This window comes from Sander vitreus, chromosome 3 (genome assembly GCF_031162955.1).
Source record: "Sander vitreus isolate 19-12246 chromosome 3, sanVit1, whole genome shotgun sequence".
In the NCBI taxonomy this organism is placed as follows: Eukaryota; Metazoa; Chordata; class Actinopteri; order Perciformes; family Percidae; genus Sander; species Sander vitreus.
The window spans coordinates 14,649,416-14,676,308 of record NC_135857.1 but is presented as its reverse complement, the minus strand read 5'-3'; the positions used below and the strand labels follow the sequence as shown (position 1 = coordinate 14,676,308).

General features: G+C 40.0%; 1 protein-coding gene across 2 annotated transcripts; it reads left to right on the top strand.

Annotated features, from left to right (window-relative positions):
• Positions 1-29: 29 nt before the first annotated feature.
• On the top strand, positions 30-12,255 carry fxyd6 (FXYD domain containing ion transport regulator 6). 2 transcript variants are annotated; one of them, XM_078246187.1, is made up of 8 exons: positions 30-610; positions 6,658-6,711; positions 7,222-7,245; positions 8,355-8,390; positions 8,518-8,592; positions 8,955-8,991; positions 9,096-9,145; positions 11,759-12,255. In XM_078246187.1, the coding sequence occupies exons 2-8, from the start codon at positions 6,663-6,665 to the stop codon at positions 11,794-11,796; spliced, it is 309 nt and encodes a 102-aa protein (XP_078102313.1). In that variant the 5' UTR covers positions 30-610; positions 6,658-6,662; the 3' UTR covers positions 11,797-12,255. The 2 variants fall into 2 exon arrangements, with proteins under 2 accessions (XP_078102313.1, XP_078102312.1); XM_078246186.1 differs by lacking the exon at positions 11,759-12,255 and having other exon boundaries at positions 9,096-9,219.
• Positions 12,256-26,893: the final 14,638 nt, after the last annotated feature.

Sequence of the window (26,893 nt, the reverse complement as noted above, 5' to 3'; positions counted from 1 at the left end):
AATGCTGAATATTGCCAAATTAGAATGAAAAAGGACACTTTTTGTATTCACTTGACCCTCTTTTTTAGCTGGCACTCCGCCTGTACATCTAAACCTCCTCTTATACTCACAATTTGAAGTCTTTCAGGAATTGTTCCTCATGACATCATATGTCAATGTGTGTGTTATCTGTCATATTTATGTGCATTGGCCATGTTGTTTAACAGATCTTCATATTTGTCTAATGTGTGGGGTCACTGAGCATTATACATTTATTATGGAGTTGATCCATCACAAACTGTCAATCACACATGAGGCTGGCATAATGCTGGGGTCAATGATGCACCTGTGTGTGTGTGTGTGTGTGTGTGTGTGTGTGTGTGTGTGTGTGTGAGAGAGAGAGAGAGAGAGAGAGAGAGAGAGAGAGAGAGAGAGAAAACGCACTGAATACGCAGTCACTCCAGGAGTCACATTGTTATCCATCACATCTTTTTTCCAGGACAAGTAGATGTGAGCAGTGTGCACATATTGACTGATGAGAATATTTGGAAAAAGGCTTGTGAGACAAACTGATTGATTTTCGAGGGTGGATTTCAGTTTGTTGGCCAACGGTCTGCTGGAGAAACAAGTGGTAAGTTTATAAGCGCGCATATTTGATGTCTTAGATTTTGTTATTGTATTTTTATTTTATTATTTTATTCTTCGAAAAAAATGAGTCAGGAAGGGTCATGATAGCCATGAAAGATGCGCTGGAAGGGGACGCAGATTTGATCACTGTTTTTCTATTAGCTTATTTTGACCATATAGTCCATTGAAAATAAGTCGTGTCGAGTCACGCACATTTCTAAGTGCCGCTGGACGTGGTCTCATTAACTTGCAGAGATGCCATTTACAACGCTGCATTGTTGTTTATCAGTGCTATATAATGAGGGTGTGTCTGCTGGCACAGATCGCTACCTTCACTGTTTGCGCGGCGAAAAAAATATCTATTGCAAATGCGGATCAAAGCCTTAAAACGATCATGACCTAATTCACTTTCTCTAATTGTAAGCCTTGTAACCAAATATCAGATACTGTGCATGATATCACTGCTGTTATTATAAACGGCTACACTGAAAGGGAAAACCAAAAGGCGCATGATGGCTCGTCTTTCTGCTCCATCAGATGATCCACAGGTTGAGGGACTCACAAGTGGATGAATGCGCAGACGTCACGCATCGGATGTTGAAATATATGATACCAATTGTGTATTGTGATACTGTGAGTGAAACCTGACAGTGCGTGATACCTGTCCGTGCCATTTAGGCTCTGCGTTTACATGATAATCGAGAGCTTACAGTGCGTTATTGAGGTAGGTCTTTGTTGTCGGAGAGTAAGTTACACAGGCAACAAAAGACGCCGAATTTACAATCACTATTCTCTACAGGCTGCATAAAACGATGGAGAGATTTATCTTAGAAACCGACTGAAGTCTAACCGATTAATTCTGAATTCTGCCACACCCCTTGCTCCAGTTTATGCGTGAACCATAGAAATAGAATGAATAGAACATTTTATTTCTATGGCGTTAACTCTCCGGTTGTCTGTGTTTTTACACAAGCCCGCCATCTAAACCCATTTCTCGTTCAGCGACAGTTACCATGGAGAAAACTGGACAAATTGTTGTCATTGTGATGTAACATCATTATGATGGCAGATGTGTTAAGGTGCCAAGTTGTTGTTTTTTCACAAGGTTATGGAGACATGTGGTGTGACCTATTAAACTGCCCTACATTTTTTATTAACTTTGAACCATAGTAAATGCCTTTTTAACTGACACAGGGACTTTTGTCATTGGTTTGTTTAAATACTTAGGGTCATTGGTCACCAAATGGAGGTCCTGCACACCCACAAAAGTGTAGAGTGAAATGGCGAGATTTGGCACAATGATGACCTTACATTTAAAACTTTGCATTTAAAGAGGCGCACTGCACACACATAATAAATACACACAAATATCCAACCAAATAGGTGCATATTCTCTCATACACAGCAGATTTAGAAAAGGCAGTCTTTCACTTTGCGTTGCATACACAGCAAGCCAGAAGGACCCTCTGACACAATATCATTTTTAACTCTACTTTGTGTTATTGTGCACAGGATAGGATTCTGAGACAACAACAATTAGTGTTTGGTGGGGCGTGGTCTCATGTAAAAACACACATACAAACGGCACTGTCGGAATACTCATACTGATACATCATTTTAATAGTTTTTCTCTCATGACCTTGTCCACTTTTCCACAATACATCAGTGTTTGTTTTACAAATTGTTGTGTTACACTGAGATTTTTGCCAAATAGTATACTGGCAAAGGTAAAATCTAATTGTTTTCATGTCTCAGTGACTGTTGATCATGTTGCTGCCCTTGTTCATTTTTTCATCTCACTGTTCCCACTGCCTTTGGTTATGTTTTCTCTTTGATCACCCTCCTGTTTCTTCCTCTTCATCACATTTGTCTCACATCCACATATTCTGACCTTTCTTTTAAACACTCTGTGTATGTTATACTGGAAATGCCACTATGACACAACAGACTGCCCTTCCCCTGCCCTCTCTCCTCAGTGTGTCTCCTCTGCATGTCCTTCGCCTGCACTCCACTGCTAAACAATGTCTGTCCCTGTCTGCTCGTCTCCCATTCTCGCTGTCTTTCAGCCTGCCCTTTCCTTGTCCCCAAATTACAGAAAACTCTCTCTCTCTCCTCCCTGCCTGCTATTTCCTTGTCCTTCCCAAACGGATACAGTCACGCTGTCTGCCCCTTTCTTGTCGTCTCCTCCCAAACAAAGAGGAGCCTGGCTCTGGAACTTGATATTGCTAAACAATAGCGCAGATAAGGTAGGTTAAGGAAAGATGAAGCGGAAACAGCTCAGGTGCCATGTATGAGACCTGCGGAGAGAAAGGCTGGCGTTGAATAGCTGCTTGATATATTACATTTGGCAGTGCCATGCTGCCAAACACCTTAAAGGATTCTCACAGCACAAACATATGGCACTGACAAACTAACCCACTCAAAAGAGATTCATATTGCACCCTAACAAACATTATATTGTTTACTGTGATCTCATCATTTTCTTTATTTAAGTGAGGGTAAAAAAAAATATGGGTCAGAAAAGTAATAATCAGACTGATCAATCAGTTGTATTGGTAGGGCTGTTTAGGAAGACATTGCAGTACAGAGTTGCTAAAGATATATCCTTAGAAATACAAAAATTAAAACATTTTATTTCTATGAATATGTCTAAAGGCATTTAGCAACAGTGTCAACCAGAGAACACTGACAACTTTATTTTTCGTCTGAAAAATGCCTTTGCTTGGTCCCAATTGTCAAACCAACTTGTTGAACATATCATAAGGTATTTTGTTGTAAAAAGGATGCAATTCTCTGATAACTTCTAAAATGAAAGCTGCAATAATTGCTGTCGATAATCAATTGAAAAAAATGTACTTTATGGTTCCAAATGAAGTTTTCCATTATTAGTATAAAGCTTTTTACTTGTGGTGGAACTCTTGTTGTTTATCATTAAGAGTGCGATAGTTTGCTAATGGAGAGATTATCTCAGGAGGCAACATCTGCATTTTCATCTGTCCATCCAGCTTTCACATTTATCCACCATCCTCTCAGATATATAGAGGTTTTCACATCAGTTGAGCTGATGTGATGATTAAAAAATTAGGGAATCAGTCAGTTAGTGAGCGAGAGCAGTGTTTATTAATATGTCTGAAGTGATGTACAGTTTCAATCAATCAATCAATCAATCAAACTTTATTTATAGACCACTTTAAAACAACAAAAGTTGACCAAAGTGCTGTACAGAAGAATAAATAAAAACATAAAGTACATAACTCACGGGCGCCTAGGTAGCTCATCTCATTTCCACCGGTTGCGGAACGGCTGCGGAACGGCTGCGGAACGGCTGCGTGCTCTGCCGTCCGTCAATACCCACCAGTTCCGGATTTGTTGCGTTTACGAGGACCCACTACATCTCGCAAATCCAGGTAGAATAGAACCACAAAATCAACAACAGTTTGTTTCCATCCAGAGGAGTAGAGGGGAAACAACTCTGTGCTGTGTTTTCAAGGTGTAGTGCAGGGAAATCCGCCGTGAGCACGGAGTATTTTATTTTGAAAATTAACCAGATGTTTTATTTTGTTTCTGTGCTCGACTACCTGTCCCGCACAATCTGAATTGTGCTGAATTGCTGCGGAGCTCTCCGGCGTCCGGCAAAAATAGAAGCTCTGCGTATCTGCCAAACCTATTGACTCCGCCGCCGTTCCGCAGCCGTTCAGCAGCCATTCAGCAACTGGTGGAAATTGGGGGGTAGAGCAGGCGCCCATATGTCGACTCTGACCGTCAATCCCGCTCTCTCTCCCTAAGTCTTCATTGTTCTATGGAAATGAAGGCCTAAAATGCAGAAAAAAACAATCTTAAAAAAGAAAGATAAAAAAGTACATAACTCACACAGGCATAAAATACAAACAGAATACAAATAACAATAGTTTGGGGCCAGTTATCAATCATCACCTCTGCTGTGAAAAAAATATCTGTCTTTCATGTCTTTTGAGCTGTAACAGTGATGCCTTCAAAGACTATATTGTATTTTCTTATGATTCATATCTGGGTTTGGCTTTAACTAGACTGTAAAAGTGCCTCTCTGAATGCACTTTGTTTTTCAATACATGTACCCCATGTCGGTTTAAAAGACCTTCAGAAAAACAGGTTTCAGTCTTGAATGCATAGCCACAACTGAAATAAAAATACTCACTGGAGGAAGAAATTCTCTTTTGTCTCTAGTGTTCTTAAACGTTGAATAGATTTACTAGTTAAATATTTTAGGTTTAGAAGAGTACTGCAAACCTAGAAAGAAGTTTCTTATCAAAAATCTGTGTCGGTGTTAAAAACTAAAAGAAAAATCAATTCATATCCACATCTATTCAAAAATATCAAAACAAACATGAAAATATTACATTTCAGTAAACTATTCTGTCCAAGGTCACATAGGGTTGATTTTCAATTTAAGGTAAGGGTCTAATGGATGCCATAGTAGGCCTTTGGTCCCTCTGTTGTCATCTTGTGTCACATTATTTCATAAATGTCCTTGTTACTCAGGTCTGTCCGAGGACTTACAAATCAAATATGTGTAGCACCAACATATAAACAGCAACTGGGCAGGAATGCTGAAGACGGTACCTCTGCTAATGGCTATAATGGACTCTTTTCATTTAAGTGCACTATTTCCTCTACCACTGATACAGTTAAATATAGACAAACAGCCAGATGGGTGGATTTTACATAAATGGACCTAGTCAGTCAGATGGATGTAAAGAAATAAAGCCATGTAGACAGACAGGTAGACAGCCAGATGGCACTGTCGAACAATAGTGGTAACACCTGAGTTAACTAAAATTTTTGGATTCTTAAATACTTGATACATATGCTTCCATGGTTTGTATGTAGATAATGCATGTTGTGCTGCAGACTTGTCACTTTCTATTATTTCACTATGGAGCTTTGACATGCTTTATCAAGTGCATTGCTGTCAAATATTTTTACTTATCTGTATTCGCCTATATTGAACCATTACTATCAATACTCGCTGGTAGGGCCGGGGTGACGGGCAGTGAGTGCTGTCTGTCCACGTATGTACGGACAACACGTCAAACGGTCACACTGGAAGGCCCAGTGAAAAGCCGGCTGTCATAGAGAGGAGGGAGACGTAAGGTTGATGTATAATAAATACATCACCAGACACTTTCTTTGCAATGACAACATGCTGATGTATGGTTGTAATGTTTACCATTTTTTCACCATCTTAGTTTAGTGTGTTGAGCACTAAATACAAAGTGCAGCTGAGCCTGGTGGGTAATACCAATAGTTTTGCAGGTATTTTAGTCATAAGTATTGGACAAATTAAAAATTAGATCTGATGATGCTGTTCTCCGAAATCATTTGAGTCCATCATCTAAGAACCATATATAAATGTAACAAATTTCATGGCAATCCATCCAACAGTTGTCAAGACATGTCACCAAAAACGTCCTGGAATATCAGGGGATCATCAAAGTTGTTAGGATTCATCCTCTGGGGACCCTGAATCTGTACAAAGTGTCATAGCAGTCCATGCAGAAGTTGTTGAGATACCCCCTAAAATGTATCTGGGCGTAATTACAGTTCCACTAAAATAGATTTGCAAACGCTAAAGATTCGAACATGAACACATTTTGAAGGACTAACATTTGGCATGTGTGAATTGAAAAGCATCCATGAAAATAGGCCAAGGTTGTGTGAGATCCACAGGGAGGAGTAATTTTCCTGGCAGTAATTTCTGCCAGGAAAAGAGAACATGTATGTAGGTTCTGAACATGGATTGTTATGCAAGATTAAAACTATATCCGTAGGCCTTTTACATCAGTTAAACTCCTGGGATTTGGATAGAGCCAGTGCTGTATGATGTCATTTTATACACCATTTACTGTACTACTGTTCTAGTGTACATAAACTGTTTGTGTACTGTGTTCGTTGTTGCAGGGGCATATATATATATATAGCGTGTAGCTTACTGAAACAGACCTTTCTCACTGTAATTTTTTGTCTTTTTTTCATTCTCTCTAACCCTCCCTTTTTATTACTCTATGTCAACAGTTACCATGGAAACTATTTTGCTCTTCCTCTCGTCACTCCTGGTGTGTGTGGCTGGTAAGCTCCCCCATACTCCCAAAACACACACACACACACACATGCCCGCACGCACGCACGCACGCACGCACGCACGCACGCACGCACACACACACACACCGATGCAGGCGAACACACATGCATGCACACACCAATTGTCCATCGGGAGGCAGTGTCGTGGCAGGGAGGGATGTTACATAAAAAGGCACTCGCTGGGTGTGGGATCGTAGCAAAACACCAGTTACTGCTTTAGGGCTTTGTGTGTGGTTTTTTTCACACTGGTTTCACAGACTGGTGTTACTGACTGTGTGTGTATATAATGTTAATAGTGTATGATTAAATGCAAAACACGTAAACACACAGTCACACACTACAGATAGATGATGTGGTGCGGTGCTGAGAACTGCTTTTTGTGACACTCTTAAAGTATTTCTCACTCATGGTCTCCTACCTAATTTCCTGTGTTTCTATTCTCTCCTTTTTCTTTTCACCCTCTGAATCAAACCACTTGCCCCCTTCACTGCCTCTCAGCTGTAACAGACCCCAGTGCACAGGGTGAGTACACTTGATGTAATCTCTAATAGTGACACACTCAGTTCTAACAGCCACATAGGTGAGTGGGTCTATTGGTTTTCAGATCAAATCAGACTCTTATGGATTGCTCCACTACAGTGAACAGTGGCAGATGTATGGATTAAGCCCAAGAGTGACCACACTGTTGATTAGAAGGAGATTTCTATAGAGTGAATTCAATGCTGAAGAGATGAGCGTGGTTGTTTGGTAGGAAAGAGAGGTGATACGGAATATGTACGAGTATATAACAATATATTTGAAATTGAGTGCATACCATTACTTTTACTTTTTACACTATAGCCAGATAATAATGTCATTATTAAGACGATTCTGCAACTGCGAAATAGGTTAGAGGAATGTGACAAACTATGGTTATGGTATGGTTAAGATTACGGAAACATCGTAGTTCAAGTCAATTGCAAATTGGTGACGGGATGTTGTTGACCATGGAGATATATCGTGAGGTGCAGAATCGTCATAAATGGACTAAAGAAGGAGTTTAATGCTAGTGTTAGAGAGGGGTAGAGTGTCTTTAGCTTGTGTCTTGTGAAAACAGACTATGTGCTCAAATATGGCTTTCTGAATACAACATGATAAAAGAGCTGTTCACCTTCACCCAAACGTCCCTCATCCATGTTGTTGATCAGGAGGAAGAACATAAGGGTTAAAAGAACAAATTAGACCTCAGCCACATTCTTTGAAAATGTAAACAGCTAAAATCCAAACACTTTATTCTACTATACTACGATATTGCTCTCTGAGCTACCCACACAAGCTAAGGGTCAAGTGCAGTTTTATATAATGAGCAAGGGTAGTCACCCCAAATCACATCGGATCATATACATTTATGTAATCGCCTCCAAGTTTAAGATGAGCCATCAAAAGTAATTTTACGTTTTACAGGAAGAGGAAAGAGAAGTATATTGTTATAAAAATACACATAAACATATTTTGCATGTAACAAGAGATAAATGAATAATTAACACAGAGATACAGGACTAAAACTTAGAAAATGTTGTGTGTGTAATTATGTTTTGATAAAATGTGAACACCTTGGTTCTAAATGTGTGGTTACTATTACACTTTTACAGATGACAAGGAGACAGTTGAAAACCCATTTGTTTATGGTAAGTTTAAAAAATCTAAAGTACTGGCCAGTGTCTACACAAAAAACTTTTTGCAATTAATGATTAAATGTCTTTCTCTAAATGTCTGTGCCTGTGTCTCTCATTCTGTCACCAACTTCTTCTGTAGACTATGAAAGCCTGAGGATTGGGGGATTGGCATTTGCTGTAGTGCTGTTCACACTGGGCATTCTTCTCATCCTTAGTAAGTTTTCCTATGTGTGTGTGTGTGTGTGTGTGTGTGTGTGTGTGTGTGTGTGTGTGTGTGTGTGTGTGTGTGTGTGTGTGTGTGTCATTTTATTATGTGTACAATGTAATCAGAGTGAAACAATCAAATTAAAAAAATAATTAATAACAAATGAATGAATCACTATTGTATTTCCACACTTTGTTACTATGCCATCTTGTTTTCACAGTTTATTTTAATCAATTATATCAAATTATATATACAGTATATATCATTATTATCAGGTAAGAGTGAACCACTGTTAACAGTGATGACACAGCCAATACATCTAACTAATTAGACCTCTGCTCAACACTGCTGATGATTTCTTACATTTCTAGGTCGACGATGGCGCTGCAGTATCAACCAGAAGCCTAGGTACGTATGTCAGTGTCCCTCTCTGATTGAAAAAACCCCAAATACTTGGTTTTGTAACAGCTTTTCTATCATACTACATGATTTGGTGTGGATCCTCTCTTCAGGGCCCCCGGAGACGAGGAGGCAAAGGAGGACAACCTGATTGTCTCCAAGGGTAAGATGCACATTTTAACTCTCTGTCAGCTCCTCTCACCTCTGGCCTACCCCTTGACACACATCCATAATTGAGTTTCCCATTGGGAGTCCCCATAGCACAGAGGAGGAGGATGGTGAGTCATGTGTGCATGTGTTTGTCCGCACATGTTGAACTGTCCTGTATGTGTGAGAGAGGGAGAGAGAGAGAGAGAGAGAGAGAGAGAGAGAGAGAGAGAGAGAGAGAGAGAAAGAAAGAAAGAAAGAACATTCAAGTTATATAAACTGTAAATCATCTTTCTCCAAGGCATATCATAAGTTTGATTTCATACCTTCTAAGCTTTTTCAGGTTTCTCAACAAGTGTAGAAATCAACCGTCAAAGACTTGTTGAGAACATTTTGTCACGTTCACATTTTTGTCAAAATTAGGTTATCATTACTGGCCATCTTGAAATGGGATCACACCAGCTGCAACCCCAAATCGGGTCAGGGGCATAAAGTAGGGGGGCCCCTCCTCTACTTCCTACCCCTTTACTTCCGGCGCCCTTGTTTGGACCACACCCATCTTCAAACTTCGCCTTTATTTTGATCTCAACTACACACCTGTAAATTTCGTGATTGCATCTTGCACGATTGCGACACTATCACGGTGACAAAATCTTGTCGCAGATATATAAACACCTGGCAAAGTACTCAAAACCGCCTCTGTGGTAGTTCCCATGATGACACACACACACACACACACACACACACACACACACACACACACATACACACACAAACTTAAATGCATGATCATTTTCACAACATGTTTTCCTGTTATTTAATTCTTGGGTTTAATCTTCTTAAAGGTCCAATGTGTAGGGATTTCTCCCATCTAGCGTTGAGATCGTATATCGCAATCAACTCTCTCACACCACGCAGTTCAAAGTACGTATTACAGCTACGGTAGCCTTCACGCTTCCAAAAGCCAATCTCTTGCTCTTTTCAATATCCTTTTTCTTTTTCTGGGTGAAGAAGAAGACTCCTGTTCCTAAAATGTGGATATTGAATACATGTGCAGTGTTTCCGAAACATAGACTAATTTGTGGCGGTGTGCCATACAATCAACAACGCTATTTAAAACACGCAGCGTATTCGTTCAGCTGCATTTCCTTTCCCTGCTCTCCTCCGTCTCTCTGTCACTCACGCATCTCTCTCTCTCTCTCTCTCACACACACACACACACACACACACACACACACACACACACACACACACACACACACACACACACACACACACACACACACACAGCCCCTCCCCTCCGTGCACACAGCGTCTGTCTCCATCAAAACGAGAGAAGACGGCTGGCGAAATTCACTAGTTCAGGAAAGGATCTCCTTTACACAATCACACATTAAAAAGTCCTATAAAAAATATTTTATTTTCTGAATACAATGTTGTCAGTGTGTTAATGTTGTAGTCCCGATCCGACTCTAGAAGAAAGTTAACTAGTCGCAAGTTTGCGGTAAAATGCAGTTGGGTTGTCGAGGTAAAAACACTATATGTAGCAGCTGTGAATCAAATAAACTTATTATAAATAATGTTATGTCATTTTTTTACTCTTACACTGAATGTTTGCTGCTTCAATCCAGATGAGTATTGACTCAAAAGGGCACGTGTTGAGGATGAGGACCAGCCTGAACCGGAGGTATCAGTCTGAAACAGAGCTGAACAGTCCGACCAGTGTTATTAGTTATGTTATTAATTTGTTTACAATATTTTCAGGCTTCAACCAGTACTGCTCAAGCAGAAAGACAGGGTCACTGGGAGAGAAAGAGATAGATTTGTTAGGCATTGAAGAAAGAGTAGGAGAGGAGGACAGCATCCAACAGCATGTCCTCCTCAGTTTTTGATACTTGATTGTTACGAAAACTGTTCATGCAAATGCAAATGTTAAATGTCAAGCCAAAAGAAATACTTGGAATTGATGGTGGTGGTAAATATTAATGAAAAAGGACAAGTTTGTGAACAGGCAACACAGATTTTGATAATGAACAACTAAACACGTTACACACTGGACCTTTAAAGTGTAACCAACTGTTTCTAATGGAAAATAACTAAACATGTTCAAGTCACCAGTTGTCACTAAAGAATGCCATGCATTCATTTAGCATATTATCTGTCTATGAAACAAACTGTTATAATAGAACAGTAGAGTAAAATGGAGTGAAGGAATTACATTCTATAACGCAACAGGATTTGCACAAGTTAAGTGTTAAACTCATAACTTATTTAAAAGGTTAAGGTTTCAGAGATAAAATAGAAGCGTTCAGCTCCTTTGCTCACGTAAAATTGCAAATACCCAGTAAAAAAACCTTTACTACAAGTAAACCTCTTGTATTTGAGTAAATGTATTTACTGGTAGACGATAAGAAACAAAGCTGTTTATAAAAAGGTCAGCGAAACACACTCTTAAATATTACTCACCAACTCTTAGTGAGCAGCAGAACTGTCATCATAGTCCTTCGAGTGATGGCATGTAAGTGAATGAGTGAGTAAAGGAGAGAGAGAAGGACAAACATTTAGGAAGAAATTACTGGGGGTAAGTTTTATGTTTTGCACTAAATCACTCATCCTTGACCTCTTTCAGTTGCTGCGGCTGCCACAGAGACTCCAGCAGAGGACTGAGGCAACGCCACCGAACCAAACTGCCTTCAGTAAACCACTATAACAGTGAAGAAATGTATGATTATTATAACTGGTTGTATGACAGAGTAAGAGAGGAGGTATACTACACGTTTAGAGGAGTAATATTTACATAAATGTTGTGCCCGAAAGACAAACCTTTAGCTTGTTGTGCTCCATTGTGACCGTGCCAGTCCCTCAGTGCTCCTGTCTGTTCCTGTGCCTTTCTGTGACAGTCTCTCACTCCAGTTCTTTGTCTTAGCCAGTTGCACTTTTGACACAAGATTGTCTCTGAAGCCCTACAAGATGTTATAATGTTGTGTGGTCTGCTGTTCTTCGTTTTGTACTTCTATCTATTGCCCTTTAGGTTTTAGGATTTGTCAATGTGTTGTTTAATTTGTCAGTTGTCCTGGATAATGTTTGTCACATTTGGATTATCACATATATGCATAAATATTGTTTACATATATATATATATATATATATATATATATATATATATATATATATATATATATATATATATATATATATATATATATATATATATAAATACATATAGTTTATAGATAAGCTATACAGTTAAATATCCTTCATTTAGGTCTATGTTTGAATGGTTGGGTGTGTTTGCACAAACCATACCATCTTGTATATGTATGATTGTATATATATCACAAGTGCATCTCTATCTCTACATGTAAATGTGATGAGCCTTATATAAGACAATCTCAACTGCCACAGCTCTCTGACTAAGCACAGGAATGGTTTGCAGGTATCTGCAATAGCTCCTTTAACGCAGCGCCTTACCATCTATAGTGGAGGGAGCTCCTGCGTCAGCTGTCTCACTGCCTTCCACACATCCACTCCCCTGTTCCGTCACTGGCTCCACCAGGATTAACTAGTCTCCAGTAGACTATGATTAGTTTCACCATACACACACTAACTAGTGCTGCAAATCTATGAAGCCTCTTTCCTTTCTCTTTGGTATTTATACATTGCTTGCTCAGTTGCCATTATGCTTTGATTGGCCATACAGGTATACATTCCCATTACATTTCTGAAAAAAGAGAGACAAAGTTTGGGTGCTGAGTTTGAGAGAAGTGAAATTTAAAATTGACATTATTTATGTGCAAGACTACATTAATAGTAGCCTAATGTAAGCCAAATCATAGCAAGAGAACAAATGAACAATCCTTGTTGTGAATCTCTCCTGTCAGGTCATGCTTTCACCAATCTTAAGTCTGAGTGTTTTAAGGCCCACCGCTGTACAAATAAATGCTATGTTCATTTTACGCAGGCCTTGTTGTGTAGCAACCTGTTGTGCTTTTGGCATAAATAAATAAAAGTATGTCTGAACTCTAGTAAAGTGTTTTTTGCATTCATTCAGATGAAAAACAGATTTCAGAAGTGTCTTCAGGGTTTTTATGCTTCAACAATTTAGCCTAAAAAAAAATCTTATTTCACAAGCAACCCTCTCACAGTACTCAGAATCAATCCGATAATTTCCTATCAATGGCAATCAAGATTATAAGCTGCTACTTGGTGCTATGAGACAATGTCATCCTCACCAGCAGAGCCAGTAATGTGCTGCACATTCTGCTAGGATTCCAAAGGTTGGCATATATACTCTTTATTGGTATCAGAGTACAAACTTTATGAGACTGTACTGTAAAATGAATATGAGTAGCTAGACTGAAATATGGCTGTGGGTGTGTGTGTGTGTGTTAGAGGGTGGATCTGTGGTGGTTGTGGGAGTTGGTCTATACCTACCTCAGGCACAGACAGGGGCACACACACTCACACACACCTGGACAGAGGTGATACAGAGGCTTCAGCAGCTCAGGTGAGTAATAACTTTGCTTTCCTATACAAATGTTAAATTAAATGTGCAGGTCATAAATATCAATCTGTTGTGTTCATTTCATATGCCTATGAATTTGTATAAACAGTAACTGTAGGATCATAGGACCAAGTTCCTCACAATGTTACTACATGTTTTGGAGGGGTTAGTTAGTCTACAATGTGTATTTCTGTGTAAAATAGAAATGGTTGGCATTCTCGCAATGAAAAGTTGAACGTTTTTTTAACCAAGTTGCTCCATTATTTAATGAGGCAAAATATAAAAGCACAAAAGGTGCAATTAATATGCGTTGTAAAAGTAGGTTTCGAGGACAGACAGTATCTGTTGTCAGTGTTCTAGTTAATTGGGTGGTGTGGTTCTCTGGCAAAATCACAGCGTATCAATTTGGCATTATTAGACAGGCGTCACCACAGCTACTCTTCTTGCCCCATCTACAACCTTGATCAAACTGTGCAAGGTTAAATGTTAATGAATATATGAGCTGTAATATATTAATGAGTAACTGTCCCAGTATGCCCTTGTGCTCAGTGGTGCATTGAAAAGGCCTAGACACATAATAAATGAAAGCAATGAAGTCCACAATTCACAGTGGCATGCCTTAACAAAATAGAGACAGCGAGGGGAATTTTTAGTCTGTTAATATGTGCAAGTCAATGATTATAGGTCAGGAGGTGTAGATCAGAGGAGAGGCTTGTGTGTGTGTGTGTGTGTGTGTGTGTGTGTGTGTGTGTGTGTGTGTGTGTGTGTGTGTAAAGAATGGAGAGGGAAGGGGTGAGGGAAAGAGGATCAATATCACTATTAGCCTCTTAAAGTTCTCAGGGAGAAAATCAAGACAGTCACTTTGCTCCTAAGTCTGTAGTAGGTGAACCCAGTGAGGCAATTTGTCAGGACATATAGAGTTTCCAAGCTTTCAACTACCTCTCATCTAAAGTGAATAAGCCCATCCTCTACAAGTCTCTAACCTAATTAAAATGGAGAGACTATTGAAACCAAATCCTCCTCCCTCACAGTTTTCAGATACCAGACTTGATGGTAAATACTTTTATTGTCATTATTTCCAACACAATGTTACTTTTTAAATGATCAAAAACAGCAGACGCGGATGGATCACCAGCTGCTGTTATCACCGACCTTTTGTTAACTGTTTGCATTATGTCCCTACAGTTTTCTCAACTAAACACACAAACAGACGAGGCATCATGTCTTCTAAAGGTAAGTCACTCAGCACCTGAACTGCTGATTATCCACAACAAGAGTGCTGGAGAAAGACACTTTAACATGGCACCGTTTGAGCGACACAATAATATTTCCAAAGTCACAGCCATTTTTCGCTTTATGATTCTCACTCAGAACTGCTAACCACAATGTGTAAATCATGTACCTGGGTAAATCAGGGTTGGCTAATTAACTTGCTTTTTTAGAGTAACATAAGCATGCTGGGCAATGATGACCAACGATAAAAGGGGCCCCCTGATAGCTCAACCAAAAAACTAAGCAGAGTCCTGCAGCCTCACAGTTCACCTTCTCCTTTCAGCATTCTGCCACAGCTAATCATGTTCACAAAAACATGTGGCTGTTTGGCAATAGAGTGACATGGTAAGTTAGAAGACTTCTCAGAATTTGAAATGAGTACAGGAGCCAATGTAGAGGGAGAAACATAAGTTACAATGTTGGGTGTTGATAACAGGTTACACTGTCATTATTTGTGGGGACATTCGTATTTCTAAATCTGATTTCCAGCCAATCTCAATTCAAATTACCCCAAAATAGCATGCTGCCTGTGTGAAATACACCTTCAGGGAATGGACCAATGCTGATTATGACCTATTTTCTTAACATATATTGTAAAGAGTTAGACAGCGAGTCATTGAGTCGTTAGTGTGTCTAAATCAGTGCTAAATGACTTTAATATTACTACAAGTCAATGGGATCAATTATATGTGATTAATAACGTGTAAAGAAGCAGCTATGTTTCTGTAGAAGTACTGTATGTTTCCACTGGGTTTCTACCCATGCTATTCTCTGTCTATCCCCAGGTGCAGACATCGACTTTGATGCAGACTTTGTATACGGTAAGTAACTAAAGATAATGTTCTGGGCATTTTGGCCTTTATGGATAGGACAGTTGCAGACAGTAAAATTGGGAGAGAGAAGGGGAAAACATGCAGCAAAGGGCCACAGGTCGGACTTGATCCCTGGGCGCTGCGGCAAGGACCGAGCCCCGGCACATGGGGTGCATGCTCCACCAGGTGAGCCAGCAGGGCGCTCCAACTGCAACTTTGAAAGTGTATCTGCTTGGTTGAAATGGTATAAATATTTTACTTTTACCAGTGCGAAAATGTGGAAAGCATGCACAGAATAAAGGGAGTTTCTGCCAGCACATGTGGATGTTAGACAAAATGAGAGATAGAGGAAAAATACGAGTAACAGGATCCTGATTGTGGAGAGTGAAAAGGAAAACAGAATAAGAGAACAACTGTCAACTGTCAACTGCAGGACCAATATGCTCAAGCATTAATTTGTCCAAACTGCCGTTGGCCTTTAAACTAAGTAAGGTAGTCTTATTTTTCTATTTATTGAGTTAATGTTTATGTTATGCTCCATTTGTTTTTTACTGTCTCCCTGTGCTAATTATTGGTGTGTGGTACTGCTGGCTGTAAATCAAATTGCCCCTCTGGGATAAAAGAGTTTCCTCGATCCTTGATCCATAGGTGACAGTGTAATGACATTGTTCTCTGTGAATTTGTAGACTACCATACACTACGTGTTGGAGGTCTGATCTTCGCTGGGGTCATTGTGTTCCTTTCCATCATTCTGTTGGCAGGTAAGTCAACAGCTACATCCTGTGTGTGTGTGTGTGTGTGTGTGTGTGTGTGTGTGTGTGTGTGTGTGTGTGTGTGTGTGTGTGTGTTTTTGAATGGAGTTTAGATTCTATCATACAGCATGTTGCTAGACAGACTAGCTGAATGCAAACAAATGTGCCTAAATATCTAATCACTCAATCTTTTTTTCTCTGAAGGCAACAAGCTCACCAGCTGTGGCAAATCCAAGGTAAGGTGAATGAAATGTGGCTTTATAGTGACATCTGCTGGCCACACAAATAATTAGAAAAAATAATAAAGTCAAAGTTTGTAACTTCTGCATACTTTCAGGTCAAATGTGACATGATGTTAACATGAGATGAAATAACCCCCTGCTGTTTTATTGTCTCCAACAGCCAAGAAATGTTGAAGAGCTCTAAACTGATCAGGATCAGCCAGGAACCCAGGAGAATGCTACAATTTGCTTCAATACTGTTATGTGTGTAAGAATGTAAGGCTTTTGTACAAATAAAGTTTGCGTAACCTTGCTGTTTTTATATTGATTCACCCGATTCACCAAAACCACCAAGATTTTGGAGTATTTTGCAAATCAACACAAATAAAATATAGTAAATAAATAAATAAGTAAATAAATAAGCTCTGTATGCCCTCTTCCTGTAGTATCGTATTAAAGATAACACCTGGCATGTTTTCTGTGATACTTAAGATTCAAAAGAGCTTTTTTGTCATTTGTCTGACAGCAAAATCACAGCTGCCCCTCCAATCAGGTGGTGCCAAGTAATTTAGAGATATAAAAATAACGGCATAAAGCATAAAATAAAAAAACAGCTACACAAATGTATAATATAAAATAACAATACGTATATAAAAGTACCAAAATAAATCATATAGCTATAATAACTATTTAAAAATGCTCAATGTACAATAACCAATACAACAATACAAATTAACAAGAGAGGAAGTCAATTGAATAAAAATAGGGAAATACTTTTATGCATAGATATCACAATACCAGAATGCTGTAGGTAGTCCGAAATCCCCATCAAAAGAATGAGGTGATCATACCTGTGGTAGAAAAGGAGCTAAACAAGCCCGCCTGCCTAGAAAGTGTGTGCGTCCTGATGTTTGAGTTGCTTTAATTACTGCAACTTCAGTTAAGATATTTGATTTGCAGAGGTTTAAAGCAAACACGAATATCAAAAATAGCCTACCAACCAACAAATCTAAGAAAATGAAAGTACTCTGCATTAAAAGCTCGGAATTATGCCTCTTCTGTCTATGGGTCTCTCTCTCTCTCTCTCTCTCTCACACACACACACACACACACACACACACACGCACGCACGCACGCACGCACGCACGCATACACACACACACACACACACACACACACACACACACACACACACACACACGTACTGCAGATAGAGAGTTGTATAGTAATAGTATGGTAATTGATGCACACCATTTGATGGTGCAAAATAATTCAGGCTTTATAATTTATTTATATGATTTCATACTTAGTGCTTCCTCAAAACAAGGGATAGAAAATATATGAAAAGCGGATGTTACCATGGTTCCTTGGATTTGTGGTAACCGAAACGATCACACGGTGGCGTCTTAAGCCACAAGAAGAAGAAGAAGAAGAAGAAGAAGAAGAAGAAGAAGAAGAAGAAGAAGAAGAAGCACAACTTCCCTCAACAGGCCGAGAATAAGTTAAAGCTGCTGACTAAAGAAGGGAGGGAAATCAAATAACCCCGAATACTGTGGGAAAGAAAAACGTAGGTGAAAAAATACCCTTGCTAATCAAAACTTTTGAAGGATAGTCAGATATTATCACGAGCTATAAATTAGACAATAGTCTGAGAAATGTAAATAATGCAGATTACATCAGAGAATAAAAAAAATAAATAAAAAAAAACATAAACAGGGGGACCATAACTGCAGCACCAAACAGAGAAAAATAGGACCAATCAGATGCAGCACGTTAGAAGACCACCCTAGAAGTGGCATTAGAAGTTGCAGTTCACTGTTTTTGGTTGCAGAAAGGGCCTACATCAAGTAACATTCACTTCATCACTACTTTAAACAGGACGTCCCGTTTTGCCGTTGAATCAGAGCCAGCTAAAGCCTAGCAGTGGCTTCATAGGCTGCTGTATTTTCATCGCTGCGGCACAGATGACAAAGCGCATTAATCATACCGACAGAAAACTGCGCCTGATTAATTATCCCTGAATAAATAAGTCGTTACAGGCAGAGACAGGAGCTGTCAACTGGCTGGGTGAGTCCCAAGGACCCCCTGCTCTCTCTCTCCCCCTCCCCCTCGTCCTTTTCTCGCCTCCTGAATTTGTGGGAAAGAATGAAAGACCGAGCTGTATAAGTGAACACTGCCTACTGCCGAGCGGTTTTACCGGTTGGATCCCTCAGGGCTCGGGTCAGCTGCTTTCCATAAGGGCTTCAGTTGAGGTAAGCATGAAGAGCCATTTATTGCACAGTTCACTAGAGCTGATAACATCACAGCACCAGGATGAGGTTTGGAGAACACAGAAACAAATGCACACTATGCTGGACAGGTGTGGGAGGCCTGATCAGTTACTGTTCCCATAAGCATTTAGGATAGCTACTGGTATCTGACAATGCTGAGACAGAGGGGAAAATACCTGTGGAAAGCTGATGAAATGTGTTTTCCTTGCACGGATGGAAACATTTTTAAGGCAGGGTGTTGACAAAGTAACCTTCACACTTCATGACAAGTGATTGACAACAAAGCTACATACTGTTTCTCTGCTGGTTGTTCCAAACTTTGTGACTGCTGCTCTTTTTAGTTGGTGTGACTGTGTTGAGTTTTTCTAAATATTATAATAAATAGCTGTTTTAATTATGCACCTGTAGTTTTTCTTCGTCATCTCAAGTTGCTCTCAAAGTGCAGATGACCAGTCCTGTTTCAGAGCTGACCCAATGCTGCTGGCCTTCAAGCAATATCACCAACTGTTCATTAAACATATACATTCATTTGTCCTTCTCATTTGGCTGTATCCTTCAGTCTTACTTGTAAGTTTTAAGGTTCTAAAGTTCTAAATATCCTACACCTTAACTATATTTTTGTATATTATATATTTCTATATTTCTATCTATATTCTTTTTTTTTTTTTAAATCTCATGAAAATCTTCAACTTCATCAAAACCAACTGAGCTTTAGTCCCTCTCGATGCTTTTCAAGACCCCAAACTGTCTGAGAGTGATCAAATCTTTAAAAACAGGTCAGGAATGTATAGTTTCTTTCTTTTAAATAATCAACTGGGCATGGTAGTTTTTAACAAAACACTACTCAAACAGGAGTTTATTGTGTTATTTATTTGTTGAGGACTACCTTCAGCCGAGGACTCAGCATTTACTTGACTCGTACAAGGGATCTACTCAAAATCCACTGCAGTGTTTGTGTTCATGGTCGTGGTAATGAATGAACACGTAAGCAAGTTAAACATTGTGGCTCACTGATGTATTTTGAAGTTGATGACGTTTTGGCACAGAGGAAGCTACAGTATCAGGCAGCCACAGTGCTAGTAAGATTAATCCATTGTTGGTTTCGGTCTTTTCATTGAATTTGTAAAAAACCAGAAAAATATGGAGTAAGAAATGGATGGTCTTTCAAATAAACGTCAGTGTCGTCTCTTCTAAGCTGGCCTTGGTCACTGCATGGTTTAATGCAACAAAGGCAAACATTGTTGTCATAGTCACCACACAATCACACAGTTTCTTTTAAGTTCAGTTTGATATTCTTGTAGTAGAAACTGAAGAATATAAGGCTCAGATTAGCTTGTATCTGTTGTGAAGCAACATATTTTTAACGTCTATGTCCATTCATTTTATTGTTTGTATTTGTGAGTGGGTTTTGTGTGTTTGTGGGCTTATGTATGTTTGTGTGTGTAATAGGGCTGCACGATATTAGGAAAATATCTAATTGCGATTATTTTGACTGATATTGCGATTGCGATGTGATTCACGATAAGGGGGGGTAGGGACTGATTATTTTTGTATCATTATTCTCATTTCCATTGAATATATATATATATATATATATATATATATATATATATTAGGGCTGTCAATCGATTAGAAAATGTAATCTAATTAATTACATACTCTGTGATTAATTAATCAAAATGAATTGCATACATAATTAACGGTGCCTGAACCGATACTTTTTAAGAAAGTAAAAAAAGAAAAAAAAAAAAAGGGTACTAAACAACAGTTGGTGACATTAAAGAACGTCTTGTTTATTGCTAAAGCCATATGGTCAAAATGAAATGATTTAATAATAATGTATAAAGTATAATGTATAACAATAACTTATTTCACTAGTAAATTGCTGTTGAACGACAAAAACAACAACTAGATAGGAAAAGGACATTTACAATAACTTCAAATGCACCACGAGGCTGTAGTTTACCAGTTTCATTGAACGCACTGACTGTGTTGTTTTTCCGACAGCAGCTGTTGAATCCTCTACAGTAACACACAGTCAAACTTTACACCGTTTAGCGTTAGCTGTCAGCATTTTAACCGTGTTTAATCCAGCTACTAGCTAGCGGTAGGCTAACGTTAGCTGCTGTTGAGTATAATGTTAACTAGCTAGCGGTAGGCTAACGTTAGCTGCTGTTGAGTATAGTGTTAACCAGCGTCACATGCAGCGGGGTTTGTGTTTCCTGTAACGTCTGTTTCAGAGCATCAGAGAGAAGCGCAGACATCAGTGGCACCAGATTTTCGTCTGTATGCAAACGTCAATATGGAATGGATTAATCTGCGTTAATTTTTCTGCGAGGATCTGTACCAAACAAAGATTTTGTCTTAGTCTGTAGGATAGGATTTGTAGGCCGGGATGTCTCTGCAGCACCACAATACTTTATTTTAGAATGGTTTGACACATATTTTGCCTTTGACAAATAATTCGCCCCCCCTGCGATTTGGATATTGCACTAGTTCATATAGCGATTTTGATAGAATTGCGATTCATTGTGTAGCCCTTGTGTGTAACAGATTAAGCAGTAAGCAGGTACAGGAGTGTTAGTGTGGGAACAACATCCTCTCACACCTGCCAACTCTTTCTTTCTTTCTCTCCCTTACACATCAGTTTATTGTTGTCTTAATGTAATGTAACAGACCAAAACTAAATTGTAAATATTTGAGTGTAAACAGTAGTGTATTTTACTTTGTTCATCCCTTATTTATACATGTTACTCTTCTATATGCCCTGGAAGTCGGTACCGTTTGAAGTATGGCATATAGCTATAACATGTTATTTATACAACAGCAAAGAACCATGGTGGGATTAACTTGTTTGAGGACCCTGGGGCAACCATTTGTTGTTGGGTCCCCATTGAGCCCCTACTCCCTACCTGCTGCACTCTGTGCATTGTGTATGTACCCTGTTGCTTTGACATTTTCATTACGTACAGTGCACACAGCAGACTACACATGACAGTGTCATTATTTGTCAAGAAACCAACCTGTACTCTTCCGTCCTGGAATAATACCACCTGGCCCCATGTTTTCTGCTTGACAGTTTGTGGTAATCAGACTAAACATTACTTTTTTGAGGAATATTCACCATGTGAGCACCATAAAGAAAAACTAAAATACAAGATTAGGTCCTCGGGGCAGTCACCCACTTTATTTGGTTGGTAATCTGGCGTCGTCAAGAACAAAGGTCAGGAACTCTATTTAGAAATGGATGTATGGAGATGTATATATTTTTTACTGTGATAGTGGTTTAAAGTTGGCTGGTATCATTATTTTTTCATTTAAATCAACATTTAGCAAATATTTTACAAGTAACACACTTCAGTGTTCCAAACTCTTTGGAGAACCAATTTTCTTTAAAGAGAGAAAGAATTGATCAGCAGGCCAGACTTTTGGCATTATTGATCTATGTGCCAACACTTTGAAATGGGAGTCATCAATAAGTTTTCCCCACTGAAAACATAGACCATACACCAGCCCATGTAGGGAATTCGCCATTGTATGATCTTCTAATGATAACATCTTTAATTGTGACCACTGGGTGTCACTAGATATCTCTGATCAATATCTCTGTACAAGCCACAACCATATTCATCTGACTCAGTCTTTAATATATTCAAATTCAAATCCTGTACTAAGCTGTTCAAATTCCATTCTCCTTTGTTATGCTTGAGGAACACAGTCAAAGTCAGAAAATGTGTTTGTGTGTCACCCACTCCAGAGCCAGAGCAACGGGTCTCTACGTTGGTCCCACAAAGGACACCTCCAGCGGCAGCCATCTTGGAAGTGGTGGTATCGGGCTGGCACAGTATGTTTTTGTCTGCGGGCGTTCTGTCTGCCTCAGAATCGCGTCATTCGCCATCTCCAATGTTTTTTCTTTCTCTTTTTTCAATGTCATAGTCTTTCTCCCCCATCTCCCTTGCCTCCCTCCTTCTCAGCCATGCAAATAGTCTCATTTGCAAATGTGAAAAAACAAGTAGGGAGAAAAAAGAGAGAGATGGAGAGATGAACCTCCAGCTGAAGAAGGTGCCCCCCCTACACACCACCTCCGCCCCTCACCCCATCCTCTCGTTATCCTCACCAGCTCATTTGAATAAATTAACACCCCTTGATGTCTCGTGTGCACGTGCACGTACTCCTGCAAAAACACACATAAGCAAGCACGTAGACACTCAAGCAAACGCACTCCCAAGTACATGTGCACGCACACCCGACTGTAGGGTAGGAGAGCAGCCAGAAATACATGTCCTACAATTTGCCGCCATGTAGACACATGCTCTCTCTCACACACACACACACACACACACACACACACACACACACATTCTCTGATGTGCTGATACGCTCGTACACATCTGCCACAACAATCACGCATGCTTGGTTTAAAGTCAAACTCCATTGGTCGGCGCTTTCCTGGCGTTAATGTACTGCGGCACGGTGGTGTGTGATTCATATTAGCTTAATGCAGAGGCTCGTTCATACACAGCGGCATGCAGAGACAGCTAGGTGGGCCCCACTAAGGTAAAGGAGTTCTGCAGCACATTGCTTGGCTTTGAGCGTGTTTAGGACTGACTCAAACCGCAGTTTTTATGCTTAGTCCGTTTTAACTGCCATGATGCAGTTTTAAAGGAACATAACTCCTCCATTCCATCATCGAGTGATTTGCCTCTTCCAGCTCCTCCAACCATAATCCACCACCATCGGCTCATATTCCTGCAGCTCTCTCCCTGTTCTCATTTCGATCCCTGTGCCCTTGCACAGAGCTAAGCAGTAGTACCATGTGCCCTCTTCCTCTCCTAATTCTGACCTTGCTATGGCTTCATTGGGCTGGGGGGGCTGTGCATTAATACTGGATACATTAGCGCTAATATGATCCTAGCATGTCGGAGCCTGAGGGGGAGCTTTGATTGTCTGAGCATTAACATTAACATCCACATTAACTTATCCGCCTCATCACTCTCTCTGTGCCCCTCACCCCTCCCTCTGCTGTCTGTTTCTTTGCTGCCTTGCTCACCCATTTTCTTCCTCAGTCAACAAACTCTCTCACTCATTTCCTATCTCCTTCCCTATCTCCAGGCAACGACATAGCAGAGTGATGGAGATGACTCACATGGTGCTGTGGTTTTTTAGTGGTGTGGTGGCAGCCTGTCCTGGGTACTGTCCTCGGTGACAGTCACTAGAGCTGTTTGGGAGCTGCTTGCCTTTTCTCCGGCCTGGCTGGCCGAGCTCAGCCTGTCAGCCTCCATGATGATCACTGGCTGACATACAGTACAACCTGCTTGGTGCTGTCAGGCCGATTCACATCAGCCCCCTAACCAGCTTGCCACACTGCCTTTTGAAGTCCTGACGGAGTCCTTCGTGTGTCACCATACAGGCCTGCAGGGTGGAGCCTCTGTTTGAGGAACTTGGTTTGAGTGTCAAGGTGTTGGGTGCTGTTATATGACCAGTTTGTCAATGGGAGAGAAGACATTTTTTCAAGTGCAATATCACCATAAGACAAAACACTGTACAACAGGGAATTCAGTTAAAGTTAGGATTAAAAATACAAAAAATACATTTAATATAATTGCGGATATATATGTACATAAAAGTGAAATCAAAAGTGGTACAAGGGTAAAAACAAAAGGTAGAGGAAGTCATAATGATGGTCCAAAATGTTTGGAAAAAATAAATGTTTTAAGTTTTGATGTAAAAGTGGTGATAGAGCTGGCTTCTCTGACATACAACGGAAGGTTATTCCAGAGGTATGGTGCTCGATAAAAAAAGGCACGGTGGCCTGCCGATATCTATATCTCTTGATGCTGAGACAGATCATATTCCCTGAGGGTTTCTTAACCATACACGACACGCCGCACTTTTAAACCTGGACTATGGTTAGTGGCTGGCGGAGGTGCAGAAAGCCGAACATGTGTTCATCTACAGTATGAAAGTAATTTTAAAGTACACATCTGGATGTACAGAATGTGTAATGGAAGTGCTTCTGTGAATACTCTAAATGTGTCCCTGTCATCGTGTGGTGTTTGTGGGTCTGTTTGAAAGAGAGAGAGAGAGACATAGAGGCTGCGTGGGTGTGTGTGTTTCCACCTGTTACATAATAAGAGAGTGGAGGCAGAGTGTGCTGCCTTGCCTGCCACACTACATCGGCTCTTCAGTGGGAGTGAGAGAGGCCACAGCTTGCCTCAGCTCCGTTCCTCAACCAGGACTACTTTTGGTTACAATCCAAATACCACATTATATCACTGAGAGAGACACAGAAAGATTAATGGCAGAGGTCATGTCAAGTTGAAGGTGTTTAATGTCAGATAAGTAGTGTGACTGAGTGGTAAACGAGTAGAGTTTCCACAGTTGGCCTGAAATGGATGAACAACAATCAGCTGTGCTTTGGTATTTAGTGTATTGTGTGTTGATTGGACTGGAAGTTGAGCTGAATGACAGTAAAGAGGAGAGGGTTGAATGAGACAGCTTTTAACCCATGCAGTGTTAAAATCTCAGAGGCTATGGAGGTCAGTTGATTGTTTTTCTCTAATAATTGACTTAGAGTGAAATATGATGGCCGATTAATTGATTTAGAGTGAAATATAATGGCCCAAAACTTATTTGATGATTTTTTTTAGAAGTGTCAGATCAGTCAATACACTGCATCAGGTGGCTGGGCTGCTGATGCTTATATCTATAAATCCAGCTTTTGATGCACTATTTTGAATATTTAAAACATACACACTTAATAGGGTAGTGTGAAATCGGATGTTTAGATTCTGTCCTGGCAGGTGCTAAGCGGCAGTGTAAACACATGTAAATCAGGCTTGTGTGACTGCAGAACTTGCAGGCTTCTTAACTCCTGTTGTTACAGCCTGTTTAACTCAGTATTCTTAAAGATCTTCCTACTATTCATTAGGCCATATTTAGTAAATATTTTTAGATATATTTTCAATATAACTAAATGGTTAAGGTAGATGAAAGTACAGGAAGTTTTGTTAAGAGTCAGACTGTTCTCGAGTCAGTAACCAAGAAAGAAGACTGATCAGCGCGCGCGCGTGTGTGTGTGTGTGTGTGTGTGTGTGTGTGTGTGTGTGTGTGTGTTTGAGTGTGAGAGAGAGAGAGAGAGAGTCAAAGAGCGAGATTCACAAGTCGAATTTAATGAATTTATTGACCATATCGATCACAGTATACACATCTTTTAAATGAGGTTAATTGTAGATAATTCCCTCGTGCTGTGTTTTTATCAAAACCATTCAGTCTGTTATGAAGAAAAGTGATTTGAGCTCTACGAGTGTCTATGGTGGTAACACGCAGGTGCGCAGCGCAGAGCACATTCCCACTTTCCCCTTGAATGAAACGGAGGCTGCAGCTTCTCTGCGCTCCTTCTCTTCTCTCCTTCTCTTCTCTCCTTCTCTTCTCTCCTTCTCTTCTCTCCTTCTCTTCTCTCCACCTGGACTTCGCACTAATATATGGCCATGTTCTATTACTTTATAATGGTACATTCTAATGGTTTTACTTACTCTTACTCTGTGCTCGCACCACTGCTGCAATGACAACTGATGTATGGAAATTCTGGAGTTGATTTGCATGGGAAATACGTTTTTATTTTTTTTATTTTTTTTTTTTTAAACTTCCTTTCATAAAAACAACATTTAAATGACTTGTATGACAGCACATTTTGAACTTTGTTATTGGGAGTCCACGAAGTTGTCGGATAAAACCATCTATCCAGTGCGCGTAATACAGAGGTCCCAGTGGTTTCCTTTTGCTCCCCATTAGTGCGTATAGCTCACCTCTCCATCACGCCGCATCATTAGGATACCGGGGGTGGGGCGACAGCAGCCTGTCCCGGTAAGGGGAGGAGAGAACAGGGAGCAGAGGCGGTACTTTCTCCGCGGCTCGTTTCTCGGCGCTGGAG